Genomic DNA, 19127 nt, shown 5'->3' with positions numbered 1-19127 from the left:
AATTCCAGACCATCCTGGGCTACCGAGTGAAACCTTGTCTTACTAAAACAAAGAGTGAATCAAAAGACTGTAACAATTATAGTCTCATAATCACTTTCTGTGTTCCACGCCAGTGTTGCACTAAATCACCACCATGGCAGAGCAGGGAGCATCCTCATAAAAGGAAATAGGAAAGAATCCCAAAGCCTATGGAGAATAAGAAGTTGCCCAGAATCACAAAGCCTATGACTGGTCACATCTGGCCTCTGGTCTCACTCACACACATCTCAGAATCACACCTCCTTCCACCTGACTACCTCCTGACACACTGTAGAACCCATCCAAGGTACCAAGGACACAGAGACGCTCAAGGGTGCCACACAAGGTCATGAGGTGTGAGCAGCAATGTGTTTAGGTAACCTACAAAGGACAATACTGGATCATGATGCCCTTGTGGTAATGCCTCTGTCACCAAGGAAAGCTTAAGCAGAAACCAATTAAAACCTGAGTGTGTGTGTGTGTGTGTGTGTGTGTGTGTGTGTGTGTGTGTGTGTGTGTAAGTTTAACTGTGATAAAAGTGTCGTCTCCATGCTTTCTCTTTCCATTTGCCTTTTAAAATAGTAATGCCCTTAGAATGCAGTCAGTAAATGAAACTCTGGGCAGTACTAAGCAGTGTCCAAGGGCATTGGAGGACGAAGTGAGAAGGGCCAGCCTGTTGGTTCAAGCTCCACTGTTTCCATCAAATGAGTTGCTTCCTTCTTTGAATTCTTGTTTACCGACCAATAAACCAATTGCTTGGTCTAAATGGGTCCACGGGAGCTCCAAACTCCACAGAAGCTCAAGAAACATCCAGATAGACAGTTCTTCTCTCCGGGAGATCTGTACCCCTTAAGCTCTGTGATTCCTCCTCCAAGCAGAAACTGGGGGGTTGCTGGGAAGTATTTTGACAGTTCAAGCTTCAAATTACATAACAACTTATTCATATGAAAAATAAGTTCTAAAAATTTAAATAAAGAGTCAGAGTTCGGAGCATACGCTTTGATGTCCGTCAAGTTAGTGATTTACAAGTCTTATTCTTTGTGTCTTATGATGTAACTAAATGCTCAGAAGTATAAAATAGCAGCGAGACAGTGCTTACATGAATATATTATATCTTTATGAAATACAATGTATCATTCTCCTGAAAGAAACTGACTGGAAAAGGCTCCTGCGGATTCTAATTTTTGCACAGCGTAAGGACAACTGGTGAATTATTCCCTCCCGTGATTTGCATTTCCTTTTTCAGTGTCAACGCAAAACAAACCTCTTGTTTGTGCTGGCCTCAGATTAAATTAGATTTTATATTTGTTCTTTCCTCCTGAATTTGGTTTCAAAGTAAACAGTTATTTTCATTAAAATCTCTCTTTGGCTCTAGTTCTTTAGTTATTGTAATGTTTCTGGGTTGCTCCCTGGCTTCTTCTTGTTGTTGTTGAATCTGATTATCTGGGCAGTGTTCTAAATTGTATTTAGTTGGTTCTCGTCTAGTCTTGATTGTTTACCTCCCTTTGTGGCCCTACGGTTTCTTTAGTTTTAAACCTGACTCCTGTCAGGGTCTGATCCCTCCTCAAGGCATTTTTATGGTGCTGGATTGGCAAAGTAGAATAAGGAATATTGCCAATTTGCTATTTACTGACTGCAGACAAATTACAAGGAAGAAACAGACCTGACATTCATTGCAGAAATTATTTTGAAAGTTAGTGGCTAACACGGAGTCTTGAAAAGCAGCGGAAACAAACTTCCTTGACCCAGCCAAAAATATCCACATTCTTCAGGAGGGGTAGTGGAGTTAACCTAGCAATAACCTTCAACAGAAACAAAACCAGCCCAGCTTTTTCATTTCAAGCTCAAAGAACTAAAAAGTTATTTCCACCTAATAAAAAAAGTACAATACGATTTTAAGTTCCCACCCAAACTGTTCATCTATGTTAGAACATGTCAAAAGCCACCCAGGGTCCATTTATCCTACAGTCACTGCTAATAAAATTTCACAGGTATTTGTGGCTCTACACACAGAAGGGGAGTATGGAAGGGAAGTTTTAGGTGGGTAGAAAGCTTTTATTAGGTTTCTAGAAGAAAATATACATTTTTTTGAAAATTTGTACCATTACTCACTTAACAAATTGTTCACTGAACATGTCTCAGATGCCAAGCATTGTCACGTCCCTGTATTCATGGGGACAGATTCCAGGACCCCATAGATGCCAGACTCTGCAGGTGCTCAAGGCCCTTATGGAAACATAAACATTTGCATGTAACCTACAAATGCCCTCCCTTCCACTGTAAATCACCTCTAATTTACTTACAATATCCAATCCAATGTAAATGTTATGCAAATAGTTGTTACACTGTATCACTTAGCAAGTAATGAGAAGGGAAGATAGTCTGCACATGTTGAAGAAGATGCAAATTAAAAAAAAAAAAATAGTAGTTCCCACCCGTGGTTGCTTAGATCTATGGATGTAAAATCCTCACATAGTGACAGCTAAACACACTGTTGTAGGGTTTGGGACAGTAAACAAAACAGATGACAGATGATCTCTTGTCTCATCATGGTTTGGGTCTGAAAAGTCCCCCAAAGACTCATGTTTTAAAAATCACTCCCCAGTTGGTAGTGTTATCCTGGAGGATAGTGGAAGCTTCATGGAACAGGTTGCTATAGGCAAGCTTGTGAAGGATGGACCCTGTTCCTGTTTCCTGTAGTGCTCTCTGATTCCTGACCTGCCATGGTGTGAGCAGCCTCTGCCACACACTCCCACTGCCATGAACTCTCTGCCAGGCCTTCCCCACCACAATGGACTGAAATCCTCTAAATCTATTCACCAACATCACTGAAACCCTCTAAAGCTATGCACCAACATCACTGAAATCCTCTAAGTCTATGCACCAAAATAATTCTGGCAACCTGAGTTTGATCCACAGAAGCCACAATAAGGTGGAAGAAGAGGACTGACTTCATAAAGATATCCTCTGGCTTTTACTCATGTCCATGACTCCACATCTCCTCCCCTCAAAATACACACACACACACACACACACACACACACACACACACACACACATGCACTATGTTTTAAGAGCTAAACAAATAAAAGACTATGAAAGCCCTGCCTTTTTGAAGATATCATGGTAAAGAAAAAAGATGGAACAATAACAGATATTCACGTGGCAACAGAGACAGGCATTAGTCAGAATACAAGCAAGGTAGGAACGACTGGGGCTTTGTAGAGTTCAAAGAAGCTACTTGAAGAAGTTGCCCTTGATAGAAGCCTACAGAGAGGAGGGTGGTATACTGTGTCAGTATCTCCAAGAGTGTTCTAGAAAGAAGGGGCACTGAGTATGAGAGAAGTGGGGAAGCTACATAGACTCTTACTGTATTGAATATACAGTAAGATGAACAACGGACAAAAGAAAGTAAATGGAGTAAAATTATACCATGAAGGTGAACTTCAAATGGTGAAAAGCTGTGTAAAGTGTGGCAGAGACCAGGAAAAAAAAAAGGATTAATGATCGACAGATCTGAGTGTACAAAAATAAAATATTTGCATAGAAAAGACCACAGTAATTGAAGTTTAAAAAAAAATACTAGAGAAAAAGTGAAGGAGTCTATCAGAAAAGGTCAGGTTTTCTTTACTTCTTAAAAAAAATAAAGTTCTTTTTATCAATAGGAAAATCTCAGAAACAGAAAAAAGAAAATAAGTAGATGACGACTATGAAGAGATGCAGAACAAAAATCAGTAGTATGCATGTTGCTGAAGAGGACAACAAAGCCATGCAATAGCTTTGTTGCAAAGCTGCAAATGTTTAAGCTTCACAAATCTCAAAGTCTGAGGGTTAGAGGACATCATGCACTGCCAGCCAGAACATGGATACACATTCTACATGCTGGCCACTGTCAGAATTGCATGTGCTCCCAGCGGGAACAAGGGTACCATTTCTGCACACTGGCCACTGTGAGAACTGCATGTGCTCCCAGCTGGAACAAGGGTTCTACATGCTGGCCAGAATGGCAGGTGCTCCTAGCTTTGACCTGCTTCTAAGGCTCCATGCACCAGATTGACTTGCACACATCTTCAGTGATTTATATACAAGGTCATTGATGACAGCATTGCTTACTGCAGGAGCCCCTGGGACAATGCTGAGGAGAGGGAGGTGACTCAGATACTAGGAGTGGAGTCTGGTTGGGCATTTCTTTTTAAACTTGAATGTGGGAAGTTGTTGAACAGGTGGATAACTCCCTGGCTATCTTTAGGAAAATGTGTCTTCCAGTGGTTTCACGATATGCTGAGTTGTAGATACAAATTCAGTGACAATATCAATGTCATTTCAAGAGTTCTGATTGAACACTGAGGGCTGGGGTGGGGGAGTCTGTTTAGGGGGCAACTGCACCAGTGGGGACATCAGGCGAGGCTGATAAGATGGACAGGCAGGTGCTGGTGTACCCCCGGCTGGCATTTGTGTCCGGTTAGTGGTATCAACTGTATGCCTACAGAGAAGGGCGTGGCCACTGGTGATGTCAGAGGAGGAGAGATGAGACAGCAGCAGGATGGCTCTGATTTACAAAACAGTAATTGTATGATATCCGTGTATAGAGAGATGGAGACGGATACAGTCTCTGCGAAGGGTACGGACATGCTTCCTACACGCATCCAAGCTTTGAGCTCTGCTCTCAGGTCTGCCCTGTTGCCTGGTTATCTGAGCCAGGCCTGTCCCCTGCTCTGCCGCAGTCTCTAGGAGTCCTCCTGTGTTTCCAGGCCTCACCTGAAAACTCGCCCCACCCCAGGCCTCACGGGGCATTTTAATTAATCAATGTGGCTGAAGGCGAAGGGCATGTATACTCAGTATATCTGTCTCCTGCACACTGCAGTACAAAGTGGAACCCTAATTACGTCTGTACCCCGGGCATGTGTCAGCCCACATGAAAACAAGGGATCTGCTTTTTCCTTTTGCTCTTATGGAAAATAACGGCTAACAGGACACCCATGAATGAACTTACCAGGGTTTAAAATGACTTGATTTGCTTCCGATTATTTCATATGCTTCTCAGTGGTCAAAAGACCTTAGCTCAGCTGAAACAGGAGTGCCATGGATGAGAGAGGGGCAAACATGGCTTCCGAACAAAGAGCTCTATGGAATTCTGGGGAAATAATAAGAAGACTGGACTGTTAATTTCATTTTCAAGGATAAATTTACATGAGCTCCTGAAATCTTTAAAATGATTCCTTGTCTTAATTCATTTTTCTTACAAATGGAAGAAAATTGTGTGTGTCACCATGGGGAGGTCAAGAAAACACTAAGCTCCTTGAAGGCAGTACCACAGACAGCATTGGTGCTGCCACCAATCTGTGGTGACAGCGACATGCTTTTTCACCACAAAAAAATCAAACAAACAGGATGGGATTCCTGAGTGTGGGTCTCTGTTTCCTGTGCCTTTTCTTAGACTCTTTTCCTTTTGTTTTTTATTTTTATTTTTTGGCCCATTTCCAATGTGTTGGGTTTTGTTTTATTTTATTATTATTATTATTATTATTATTATTATTATTATTATTATCATTATTATTATTATTTTGGTTTTTCGAGACAGGGTTTCTCTGTGTAGCTTTGCGCCTTTCCTGGAACTCACTTGGTAGCCCAAGCTGGCCTCGAACTCACAGAGATCCGCCTGCCTCTGCCTCCCGAGTGCTGGGATTAAAGGCGTGTGCCACCACCGCCTGGCATTATTTTATTATTAATAAACAAACACACATACAAAGGTGAGGACTTCTCCACTCTCGCGATCTTTGGTTATCAGATAGCTGCTTATGATATAAACAAGGGGACAATATACATGCCAATTTGTTAGATACCATCGGACTATAATTCTGAAGATTTGGTTACAATCAAATACAGGAAAAGTATCTGACAATTTTATTTAGTAGATTAAGATAAGCCTACTGGGGTTGAATTTCCAGTGTTTCAGTTTTTATTGCATTTATTTATTCACGTGTGTGTGTCACATGTAGATGGCAGAGGACTTGTGAGAGTTGGTTCTCTCCTACTCTGCAGGTCCTAGGAACAAAATTCAGGTCGTCTGGCTTTGCAGCAAGTACCTTTCCCTGTTTAGCCGTCTGTCCAGCCCGGATTTTTCAATTATTGAAGTATTCCCGCCCCATAGTTACTTAATCTTGTCCCATTTAAAAGAAAGACTTTCTCCTCTGTTCCCGGACATTCTGAAAATCTTTGCTGCACACCTTCAGATCAGTGGCATCCAACAAACCACCTCTGATCCCCACCCTTTCTTTAAAGATTTATGTCTGATCGTGCAAACAAAGTCCTTGACAGAGCACACAACTCCAGGAGCCCCTACAGTAAGGCTTGTAGTTCAAGTTCATAAGAGATGACAATCTGCTCCCTGGATCAAAACCTTTATTCTCAATGAGTCATTACCCAGACACAAAACAAAATGGCTTCCTCCTTCTAAATCGATGCTTCATTCCTGTCTGTCATGGCACACCTCAAGGGAGACACAGTTTCTAATCCAAGGCCAGCTGGCCTCCAGTGGCACCTGAGCATTCTGGATACTCCCTTAGTAGAATTGTAGCTTTCTTAACCTACAGCAATGTTTGTAAACAAAGTATTTATTATAAGCATTACAGTTGTTAGCTATTAACTGACTAGAGTTCTGAAGATCCAGGTCCTGTCAAACACAGGAAGAGCATTTGAGTATCGTAAATATTGCCATTTGCTCTGGTTTTCTATTCCTACAAAACAAGTTATTAGAAAACATCTCAGCTGAATATAACTAGTATAAGTTAGAATGTCACTGACGGGGAACACAGGCACAGCTCAGCTGGTTGATTGCTCCGCTCCACGAAGTGTTGACTGGGGTTAGCATTTAGTAATCGACTGCCTGGCTGGTCTGCAGAGCCCAAGATGGCTTTACTCATATGTTGGTAATTTGACAGGAATGGCTGGAAATCGTGGCTCCGCTGGGACTGCCATCCAACATCAGCACATGTGACCCCTCTAACACAGCAGTCTCAGAAGGGAGTCTTACAAGAGGCTCTAGGGTACCAGCTCTACACACTGGGAGTTCCCTTTCTTCCGTGTGCCGTTCAGCCATTGAGCCTTGCACTTAAGGGGACACTTGACAAATCCCACCTTTCAGGGAGGATGAGTGTTTCAAAAAAAAAAAAAAAACAGACTTTGTAGTCATGTTTAATTAACAAAGGGCGCAGCATAAGAAAATAATGCAGTTGCGTATTTCTCAGTAATGAGATCATCCATCAAAAGGCACCTGTTATCTGACACAAAGCAGTACCAGCTATGCATCTTAAAGTCATCCATGTACCTTGCATTTCCTCACTGATCACATCAATTCCTGTTAATATGTCACCAAAATGTCTCTTTACGTGGTCCTCTCCTTCTGACTTTGTGCTTGCTAAAGACAGTGACTCACAAAAGTCCAGCTGTTTTCAAAGCAACGGAGATACCTGGTATCATTCTAATTGTTTTTTAAGCTCTTTCTTACTTCATTGCTCATACCATGATTATTTAATGTATCTTGTCATAATTTCCACATAATGGATGGAGGTAAAGGGACCTTGTGAGTTCAATGATTTGCCTGTAGTTTATCACCCAGCTATGCTGAAGCCCAGGCACTGACTCCAGGGCCTTCTTTCCTAACCAGAAAGGTTTACTTGTTCGAGCAGAATGCCTTGACCTCACAGTACAGCCTTACTGACTGCCTGGCTCATCTCATCATCTTGGGTGGCTAGGAGATGCTGCATACTCCCTGTGTGCTAATATCAGTTTGCACCAGTAACTGATTCTAAAGTAACCGCTACTGGTAATCCATTCAAAATGTATTTTCCACAAGCAAGAAGCCTTTGTAAAAGAGATACCTAAGTTGGACAACACAGGAGATATGCACCAAAAGGGTCAGCTGATCATTAGCTGTGGCACTGAGGGTCCTTGTTTAACTGGCAAGAGTTAACAGCTCCAAGGGAAGAGTAAAGACTCACATGGCTGCTTCCTCCTTCCATGTGTCATGTATCTATAACAAAAAAAGAAAGCTGCAGTGATGATGCTTACACCGGCACATGTGCATTTGATTTCCATGTGTGTAGACATCTACTGTGAACTTTGGCGGAGGCTCATCTGTCTGTGAACTGCCTTGTGTTTGAAAACTACTTAGCAGCCCCTCAAATCCACTTGATGCCTGCAACCCTGCCCCATTCTTATCAAAACCTTTGGATGATGACAATCAGGAATAAGTGTGACTTTGTATTAATGCTTCACATGTCCTTTGCCTCAGTTTTTCCACTAGTATGAACATTTGTGTATTTTTAGCTAAAGGAATGTAGTACTTCAATTTATTGCTGTATACGTGTCACATTTAATTTTCCTTCAAATATTTAGATTCATAAGAAATTCTGAAGTTATTCTTCATTTAATTAATTTTAGGGTGTGTGTGGTGTGAGGATGCTCTTGTGGATGTGCTCACCCATGTGTGCTCACATAACAGCTAGAAGCCAACGTGTGGACTCTTTCTCTATCCCTCTCCACCTTCATATTGGAAACACTGTCTTTCATTGAATCCAGAACTCTCTGGCCAACATGGGCACCAGGTAGACATGTAGTGCACAGGAATTCATGCAAGCAAAACACCCATACACACATTTTTAAAAAGAGGGACATGGACTAGGAAGAGTTTCAGGCAAAGTTAAATGTGAGGACTAGAAAATTGATGTGATCATAATGCATTGTACACAGGCATGAAATGGTTGAAAAATAAATTTCAAAAAGAAGAAAGACTCACATCCTGACTAGCGATGTTCATTTTTAAGTTATTTAAGTATTTTACATTAATACTCACATTGATGTGGGTAGCAAAGCAAAGGCATGACATAAAGATTAGTAATGGAAGAACCATCAGCTTGAGTGGGGGAGGCATGGGCTTATGTGTTTTACTATGATGGTTCATCAAAAGACCATGTTTCCAAAGCCAACAGTCAAACTTCGTGATAGGGGGTCACCACTAGTGTGTGTGTGTGTGTGTGTGTGTGTGTGTGTGTGTCTGTGTCTGTGTGTGTGTCTGTGTCTGTGTCTGTGTCTGTGTGTCTGTGTGTCTGTGTGCCTGCGTGCAGGTGCAGGAGAGTGTACTATGTGTATGGGTACTCAAAAAACCCAGAAGAGGGTTTCAGAACTCTTGGTGCAGGAATTATAGGTAGTCCTGAGTGCTAGGAACCAAATTCAGGTCCTCTGGAAGAGCAGGAAGAACTGCTAACCTCTGAAGCATTTCACCCCACCATGAACATTTCCATTATGGGTTGATGGTTGAGTCTGTAAACCCAGGCACACCAAGAACTGTGATCTTGACATAACATGGAACAGATGGATTGTCATCATCAAAGAACATTTCCTAGTTTATGTTACAAATACAACAGCTTCTTCCCTGATCTATAGACGGGCAGGTTTACAAAAGAAGCTTTACTTCAATCAAGAAGAAAAAGAAACTTATAAAAACTTAAATATAAACATTTCCCCCTTCCCTTTCTTCCCTCTACCTCCTTCCACATGCACCCCTTACTGCCCCTCAAGTTTATGGTGGAGAATAAGAAACCTTTTAAGGAGACTTTAGCCTCTGTCATTTAGACTCCATGCTATGACCTAGTATACAATCCAAAATCTTGTCCTTTTTCTTACAGACTGTTTTATGAGCAAAGTTATTTTTTACACCTCAACCTACTCATGATGGAAACATATACTGAAACAGACCAACACTTATTGTATAATGATTTATGAAAGTGCACATATGAAGCATACAATTAATATCCCATAGTTATCATCTTCTTTAATTACATTGTTGAGTCTCTCCATAGTTCTAATACATTTCCCATATAAGAACTTCCTTTTAGGCCCTAACCGTCTAGAGTAGTCAATCTTCGCCAGAAAACCTGCTGCAAAGTTTTTTCATAAGGGATATTATTTTTGATAGGCACACAAAGCAGATATAGATACAGAAAAGAAACAACCAGCTTTTAGACATGTGACTACCCCTCAAACACATAGAGGAGGAAATGGATTTCACAGTGACCTACTACAATGAAATAATATGCATTTTCCATCTAATTGATAATTAGGTTGTTAAGGTCTTGTGAAATATCTGCTTTGTTAAAACATCCATGACATATACAGTTAATCTGTGTTGTCTCATAAAAATATCAGAAAAAAACTGTAGGGCTTCTTTTCATGGTGCCATTCATGCACAGATTTTTGTGTGTCCACCTGCACCTGTGAGGAAGATGTGAGATAGCGTCTGGAGCTAAGTGATATGGCAGGAGCCTCTTTCTGCTCCCAATTCTGCCCTGAAGGGTTAACTCTTCCTTATTCCCCAAGGAATACAGTGGGGCTCTCTTATGAGATCTGGCAGAAATAAAACAGTTGATAACAGTAAGAGTTGATACTGTTTATAAAGCCAGGGGCTCTTTAAAAACATGAGTCTTTACTTTCCAGACAGTTCTAGATCTTTTATATTTTAAAAATAATCCTCTTAAAACGTTATTCACCAGTCTAATTCATAGCTGCTTTATAACCCCCCCAAAAAATGTTCTGATGTCAGACTTGGGTTGAACATGGTTGGGTATGTAGTAAAAATAAAATTTGGTTTCCTCTCATTACTACTGTAAAACAGCTAACTATAAACAGCATTTTACATTAATAATATATTACATTTAGAAAGAAGATTATATGATATATACACAGTATATTTCATTGCATGCTTAAAATATTCATGCACAAAGAAAAAATAAATAGGGCATCTACCACAGTGTTCACAGTGCTGTTCTGGGAAGTGGGGTTATGGGCATATTAGTCTTCTTTGTTTCCTTTTCTGCATTTTGTAAGCATTGTCTAATAAATGGATATTGTTCTGGGAGGGAGAATTTTTTTAAGATTCGTTTTTAAGAGCTTAAGCAACTGAAAAAATTTGAGAGCTATTGAGTGTATAAGTTAAAAGTCTAGCTTATGCAGTTCAGTGTGGCAGCTGTTGGCCTGAAATGGCTATTTTAAATCAAATGTAACCAATTAGTTCTTCAGCTATGCTAAACATAGATCTTCCACCATAGCCGCATTCTCACCATCAGAAAAATGTCTGTTCCACATCCCAGGTAGAAAGTGGGTTACAAAATTATGCTCTGGCCATCAAAAATGGAAGCTGGGGCAGGGTCTGGTAACACTGGTAACCCCTTCACCATAGATACTAACTCTTTTCAGCAGTCACTCCAATGACCTCACTTACCTGTGATCTTCCAGCTAGTTAAGACAGGGGAAGAATGGTTCCCAGTACATAACTCGTGTCTCTATGTCATGATTACCAGCTTCCCTACCCATTTCCAGCTCAATCTAATTCAGTGCAACCCCTCAGATAGTTTTGAGAAGTTACCACATGCTATGTGTCAGAGTCAGCCTCAATTTCCCAACCAAATAAGAAAAATGTCCTTCGTCCCTCTAGAGTACATTGACAAGCATAAACAGAAAGACATTTTGGGTAGAATGATAGCAAGAACATGACTGTGTTTGTAAAATCCAAAAAGGCTTCACACAGCAGCTGTGCTTCAGCTGGGTCTTGACATGTTTGTCCAAGTCCACAAATCAGCCCTTCAGTGTTCTCCTTCCCATCTTCCCAAAGAAGAAGCTGTGTTAGGTTCTTTCCCCATCACGGTGGGCAAGTACTTGACAGAGGCAACAAAGGGAGAGAGAACTTGTCTCAGCTCATGGTTTCAGGAGGATTTCAATTCACCGTGGTGGGAGTGAGAGGAGCAGCTGTGTCTGTGTCTGTGGCTACAGGAGCATCCTGCAGACAATTAGCAGAGAACACGGACCAGAGCAGAAGCAGCCACAGATCTCAGCACTCCTTCAAGACACCAATTTCCACCACCCAGGCCTCAAGTCCTACGTCTTCCACAGCCTTTAAAATAGTTCCACAAGCAGGGGCCTATACCGGTTTCTTTCCTGTAATTATAATAAAACAACAAAATCAGAAGCAACTTGTAGAAGGAAGACTTTGTTTGGGCTTACCTGTTCAGGAGGGCTAGGAGTCCATCATGGAGGGGAGTCACGGCAACATGCAGTAGCCGTGACAGCAGGAGGCTGAGAACTCACAACTTGAGCAGCTAGTGGAAAGTAGAGAGAGTAAACCAGCAGGAAGACAAGGCCTTGAGCTCTCCAAGCCTACACCCCTTGTGATGTATTTCCTCCAGCAAGGCCACAGCCTCCCTGAAATAGTGCAACCCAGTAGGGACCAAGAGTTCAAATACCTGAGCCTATGGGGAATGTTTCTCAGTCAAACTACCATAAGGCCTATTGTCTAACACATAAGCCCATAAAACATAATCTGGAGATTTCAGATTCAATCCGTAATGGAGATCAAAACCCACTGTCAAAATGTACCTCATATGTAACCAAATAATGTTTTCATTTCATGTAGGATAACTACATATGTTTAACTTACTGCCTTTGGGCTGATTTTCTTATATTACAGGTATGGTTCTATGTGTGTGAAATAATCCTAAATCTTCAAATGAAATAAAGTATATTATGATTTTAAGATTTAGTCATCCATTTTATTTGAATACATAAAGTCTTATGAGTGAATGGTTATTTTTTTCAGCTACTTGTCTATAAATGTTTGAATGGAAGCTAAAAACCTGGAGGGCCCTGTTCTCAAATAAATGCTTGTAATGATAACATGTAATATAGAATTTACATTATATATAATGTAATATATAAACATAAGTACCACACTTGTATTTTACAGATGCAATGCTCTTGGTAGCAGAGCGACTGGAAGGGCCATTCAACATTGAGTCAGTCATGGACCCAATAGATGTCAAGATCTCCGAAGCCATCATGAACATGCAAGAAAACAGCATGCAGGTGTCGGCAAAGGTATTTCCACTAATAATGTGTCTCCTAGTGTGTGCACATAGTACAGGTGCAGTCACCTAAAAAAACGGAGTGATGAGATATGTGGGTAGGGATTATAAATCCTAGTACACTGCCAGCAGCTTCTCTTGTTGAATCACAAATTTACTTCTTCATTTAAAATGTATAACAAAATGGCATTGAGAAGGGGAGTAAGTTTTTAGTTCACAGCTACTCAATCATGACAAAATTTTTGGCTGCCTGAAAGTTCCAGTAAGCCTCAAGTATGCCTGGTTAATCTCTCACATGTGTGAGCAATTTGGGGGAATTCTCTAGTTTGATGTTTGAAATTTCTGTACACCTTTACTTTGTCCTCTCAAAACTTCTAATTATATCGTCACCTGTGTAGATGAGGCACACAATGTATCTATATGGTCAACAGTAAATAATCAAGCACCACCTTTGACTTGCCCTGCAGACAACTGTATAACATACATTAATGAGCCTTTGGGGGGGGGGATATTCCTTTATAAGAGTTGAACACATATTATAAGGCAAAAAGTGTCAGAGTTCCATAAATCATATGAGACAGAGGTCCTGAGTTTGGAGCTGTGGGGGACAAACAGCAGGTTCCAAGTTTGTGCTTGTGCTCATCCAGATGGACGTAAGCAGGGCTCTCCTGGAGCAAAGTAGAGAAGTCTGCAGCCAGGTCTGGAGCATACATAGCCTTCCATTGCCTCTCTTCTACCCTCTCTTCTCTCTACCAGCCTCACTGTGACAACTGCATCCACCTCAGCCCTTTCAACCTGGTGGCAGGGAGATAGCATCCCCACTGAAATGTGCCAAGAGTTACATGATCGGCTTATTTCAGTTTTTAAAAATGCTTTTTGAAAGAGATTTCAAATATAGTCACAGAAGTAGGGAGAAATGGAGGCACATAGAGGAGCCATGATACTTTGCCAGGCCTCCTTGACTGTCATGAATCAAACTGGAGTGGAGCTTCTCAGGGTAAACTAGGAGGTAAGATAAGAAAGACTGGCCTGCATTCCGTTCTCTCTGGGGGGGGGGGGCGGAGAGCCAAGAGTTTTCTAGGCCTGATTCTGGGTTTTAATGAACCTGATGTACTCAGGTAGAGAAGGATGTTTGAGTTACCATCAAGTGTTGGGGAAATAGCACATTTGGGGCTTCCATGAAAGGCCATTTTCTTTCTTTACTGTAGAAAAAAAAGCAACTATCCATTCCTCTCAAATCCATCACCTAAAAACCAATTAGAGTTGTTTTGAGAGGCCTCATAACCCAGCAGTGCTGGAGTAATTGGGGACTAGGCTTGTGGAAGTTAAAAATAGCCCTAGAGAAGAGGACAAAACACACTGGTGAGCAGAGGTATCTGCGGCCTGAGCCCACCACTCCCTTCTCAGAAGTAGATGTCTGTTTCCATCACACACGCTCAAGTTCAAGCCAGGCATTCTTCTGCCTGTTACTTCACCAATTCATTTAGTAAATATTTATCAGCAATCCAGAGGGGACCAAGCTCGGTTCCTACACCAAATACCATTTTCAGTAGGAAAGATAGACAGGAAGCAGAGGAAGCAGTATATAAACAGATAAACGATGTAATACCAGACAATTACTGGTGGCCTGAACATGCTCCTTGTTCCCCAATGAGTGAACGTATTTTGATATGAAGATTTTACTACTTGGTTTTTCAAGAATCCTTGATAAAAAGTTTCTCTATTTATCCTACTGTCCTACTTCATAACTGGTCCCTTGGCTTTCGTTTTTAAAACCTCTTAAATCTGCCCTTCATTTAGTAACTGAGGTATTTGCGAATACAAAGTAAAGCACCTCTGCTTCATCTTTTGGCAACTCCTTTTTACATCTGGAGTGGAACCCGAAGCCCAGCACTGCCTCTGCCTACCAGAGGCCTTTGCACCTTGGCTGATGTGCACAGCTCCGTGGTTTTTGTCTCAGCTTCTTGTGGCCTCCTCTGCCTATGATGTTCCTCCCTCCTGTCGCCTGTCAGCAGATCCCTCTTGTGATCCCCCATCTGGACAGTTTATCACAGCATCTATTGCAGACTAGAAATATACGTCTGCTTGGCACTTGCTCCCTCACAGCTTTCTCCTGATATCATTAGTCACCTGGGACAAGGATCACCGTTGTGTCCTATGCACCTAGAACCCAGCCCAGGATCCGGTGCATGGAAACTGTGGCCAAATGCTTATAGAATTAATTTCAGAAGGAAGGAAGTGAGGAGAAGAGAGAAAGGGAGGGATGAGTGGAAGAAGAGGGAAAGGAAGGAAACTCTATTAAGTAAGCTGTGAAGAACTTGGAAATCAACTATCTTAGTTACTGTTCTATGGCTGTGAAGAGACACCATAACCAAGGCAGCTTATAAAAGAAGACATTGAATCGGGGCCTTGCTTAGCGTTTCGGAGTGTGAGTCTGTGATCATCATGGTGGAAGCAGCATAGTGACAGGCGGACAGGCACTGGGGCATGAGTGCTTGCATCCTGGTCCACAGACAGGAGGCAGCAGGAATAGAGAGGGACAGAGACAGAGACAAAGAGATGCATACACACGGGCGGGCAGAGAGACAGAGAAAGAGACTGGGCCTGGTATGGATTCTCAAAGTCTACCCCCAGTGGCACACCTTCTCCAACAAAGCCATGTTTCCTAATCCTTCTCAAACATTCCCCCAAACTGGGAATCAAGCATTCAAGCATCTGAGCCTATGGGGGCCATTCTCATTTAAACCATCACATTAGCCAAACTCAGTTGGGCATGATGGCGCACACCTTTAATCTCAGCATTTGAGAAGCAGAGATAGGAAGATCTCAACGAGTCTGAGGCCAGTCTGGTTTACATAGTGAGTTCCAGGCCAGATCTGAGAACCTGTCTACCCCACCACACACACACAGAGAGAGAGAGAGAGAGAGAGAGAGAGAGAGAGAGAGAGAGAGAGAAGAGAAAAGAGCAAAACCTAACAAAGTCAAGGAGTATATTGTCTAGACTATACTCTTTTACAATGAATACATCTTTATTTTAAAAAGCATTCTATATATTTCTAGAATACCACATGATGTTTTACAATGTCTACATTGTAGAAATGCTAAATCAAACTAATTAGCAGAACTTGGCCTTTCACATCCTGTTTTTGTTGTTGGTTAGTTGGTTGGTTGGTTTGTGTGTGTGTGTGTGTGTGTGTGTGTGTGTGTGTGTGTGTATGTGCACGCGCACATGTTGAGACATCTACTCTTGTAGCAAACTTCAAGCATGTAGATTATTATTAAATGTAATTTAAATGAAGTAGTCTACCAGAAAATTCTCTAAGAGGTCAATGGGATGGGGCTTTTTATCAGCAAAATGTGGAAGAGACATTTTTATGGAATTTACTTAACTGTATCATAATAGCACTGCTGTTTTAAGAACTATATTTTAAAATGACACATTTTGCAAGAAATGCCATAATCAAGAAGAAAAACAGTATAAGGCCTGTAGGTCACACTCACGAAAGCATGCTGTAGGAAAGGTCATAAAGTGAGAGCATGATAAATGGACTGGCGTTAGAAGAGTGAATCTGATAAGCTTGACACAGAGAAAAATGAATGGAGGAGTACAGAAGAGAAGAGAGAAAGGGAAAAGGACTAGCCAGGCTCTCCAAGAAATATCAAGTAGAGAAAGTTCAGTGGCAAAAACTAATAAAACCAAGATGCCAACTGTGGAAGACTTCAAGCTCTTTGTTGGGTTCCCTTTATGATGCTCAAAACTTTCCAGGAAGATACATTCTAATTACATGTTTCTCTTATCCAGTGTATTCATTTCTTTGAGTCTTTTCTAGAGTCTTAATAGTACACACACACACACACACACACACACACACACACACACACATACACACACACACACGAACATGCACACACATGTACACACACTCACACATACAAACACACATATGAACATACTACTTTAAGATAAGAGATGTCTTTCCTTAAATGTTCTCATCATATCTAGAGGAAGAAGAACTAATCCTTTTCTGCCTCATAATTGAGACAGTTAATGAAAGTTTTACAGACTAGTAAAAAGGTCTGTTCTCACTGTGGATATTCATGCCTCTGTCTTCTACAAAGTCTGTGTGTAGTAGGTACTACCAAATCTTCTTCATTCTCCTAGTCAGTCCTCAGAGAGGCAGTTGAGAGTGAGATACAAGATTCCTTTGACAAAATATATTGGCTATGCCAAAGTGTACAACTAAATCATAATATGCATTTCTATCTTAAGTGGTGACACTGATTTGAAACTCTAGGTCTCTTTGCTCCTTGTGAAGTATCCGTATATGCATACATATTTTAAAGGACGGGCACTACAACACGTTAATTTTTTGTCATTGTTGTTTCTCCCCGGGCACAGAACCTCCAAATGGTAGCGAAAGCCATCATAGTGGCTGTTAGTTGAACCCTGGCCATATCCATTCAACAAATACCATGGCATGCTCCGGGCACAAGGAACGCTGTAGAAGAGAAACAGTACCCTTGCTTTGCTGACACAGTCTCCTTCTATGTGCCTTATTTATGTGTTTATTTCAAATCCTCCCTGAAATCCTTAAAAGCATCCATTTACTTGTTCACTGAAAAGGAATGTTAAATTTGCAGAGATTAAACAGTTACTCTGAGGTCAGACAGCAAGTGACAGAGCTGGGATGCAGCCAGATCTGTCCAACTCAAAAAGAAAAAATATTTACCCAGCATGCCGCAGTTTCCTTTATAAGCATCTCCCCACCAGGACCAAATGAGCTCAGCACAGGAAGAACCCGCTGCATGAGGGAGCTTGGCCAGCCGCACTCTGGGGAACCTGGGGAGGAGACGTAGAAGTAGCTAGTTCAAGTGCAAACACATCACACTCAGCAGCTTTACAATCTTCGTGACAGACAAGGAAGAGCTCTTCCTAGGCCCCTGTATCCCACCTGAATGAAAGCAGTTGAAAACTGCACATTGGTGGAAAGTCTACAAAGAAATGGGGCGGGGGCGGAGGGGCGTACGGGGGAGGGGGGGAGGTTCCCTGAATCAAGCTTCTGCCTTTGAACTTCAGATGTGTTGATAATCTTCCCCTTATCCTCTCAGGGAAGATAAAACTGATTTCACTAGATAGCTGTATTAGGAATAATTTCAAACCTAACTCAGGAAGATTGGTTTGTCGGATATAATCTAAATTAAGAAGGAAGACTTATTAAATTCCGATTGAAGCCATCTATTCAATTAACAGCTATTATAGATGAATATGGTACCCATTCCAGAAGAGTGAGACAGCCCCAAGGTACTTAATTTTCTCTAGACTATTCTTCCTGAATGTGCTGGTCAAAAGAAGACCAAGAAAACTAGAAGAACATTAAAGAGAATATAACAACTTATGTCTTTAGCTATTGGGTCTAAGTTTCATCATCTATGTTTTTTGTCTAATGGCACATTTCTAGTATAATGGTTCTCACTTTCACAAGCATTACTCCACTTACTATACACGATTCTTTTTCCAGCACCCAGCTCTCCCTCCCCAACTCTCTTCCCTGTACTGCTGTGGATAGTGCTCTGCATAAATAAACAATGATTGGCCGGTAGCCAGACAGGAAATATAGGCGGGACTAACAGAGAGGAGAATTGAGGGAACAGGAAGGCAGAGAGACTGCCTAGAGCCACCGCCAGGACAAGCAAGATGTAAGGGACCAGTAAGCCACGAGCCACGTGGCAAAGTATAGATTAATAGAAATGGGCTAAATATAAGAGTAAGAGCTAGACAACGATAGGCCTGAGCTAATGGCCAAGCAGTTTGAATAATGTAAGCATCTGTGTGTTTATTTTATAAGTGGGCTCCAGGACTGGCGGGACTAGGTGGAACCCGGAGAGAAAAGCTCTCCAGCTACACTGTACCTTTCTCTTTCGGGGAATTAGGAATAAACACTGTCTTAAGAATTCAAATGGTGAAAAATATTTTCTTTTCTATTGGAGGACATTACCTAGAATTTATCTTTTTTTACTCAGCAGTATTTTCTCTTTCCATCTTTGGAAGTTCCTAATTGTAGGTGTTTTTGTAAGGAAATCAGAGTGTTAGTATGTTATGGTTTTTTTTTTTTATATCCTCTCTCCTGGCCAGTATTCTAAATTATTTGAGAATAAGAGTTGAGTCTAAGTTGGGGTTTTTATTGCTGTGATGAC

At 41.4% G+C, this 19127-nt stretch overlaps 1 protein-coding gene across 2 annotated transcripts in view; it reads left to right on the top strand.

Annotated features, from left to right (window-relative positions):
* Positions 1–19127, top strand: part of Gpc6 (glypican 6) — a 1063315-nt gene that overhangs the window by 937652 nt on the left and 106536 nt on the right. For both annotated transcript variants that reach the window (XM_028868307.2, XM_028868309.2), the window contains exon 5: positions 12815–12945. In XM_028868307.2, the coding sequence (XP_028724140.1) occupies positions 12815–12945 (131 nt within the window). The remainder of the gene's footprint in view (positions 1–12814; positions 12946–19127) is intronic.

This window comes from Peromyscus leucopus, chromosome 9, assembly GCF_004664715.2.
Source record: "Peromyscus leucopus breed LL Stock chromosome 9, UCI_PerLeu_2.1, whole genome shotgun sequence".
Taxonomy (NCBI): domain Eukaryota; kingdom Metazoa; phylum Chordata; class Mammalia; order Rodentia; family Cricetidae; genus Peromyscus; species Peromyscus leucopus.
The sequence above is the reverse complement of the archived record's forward strand: the minus strand, read 5'-3'. Positions and strand labels throughout refer to the sequence as shown.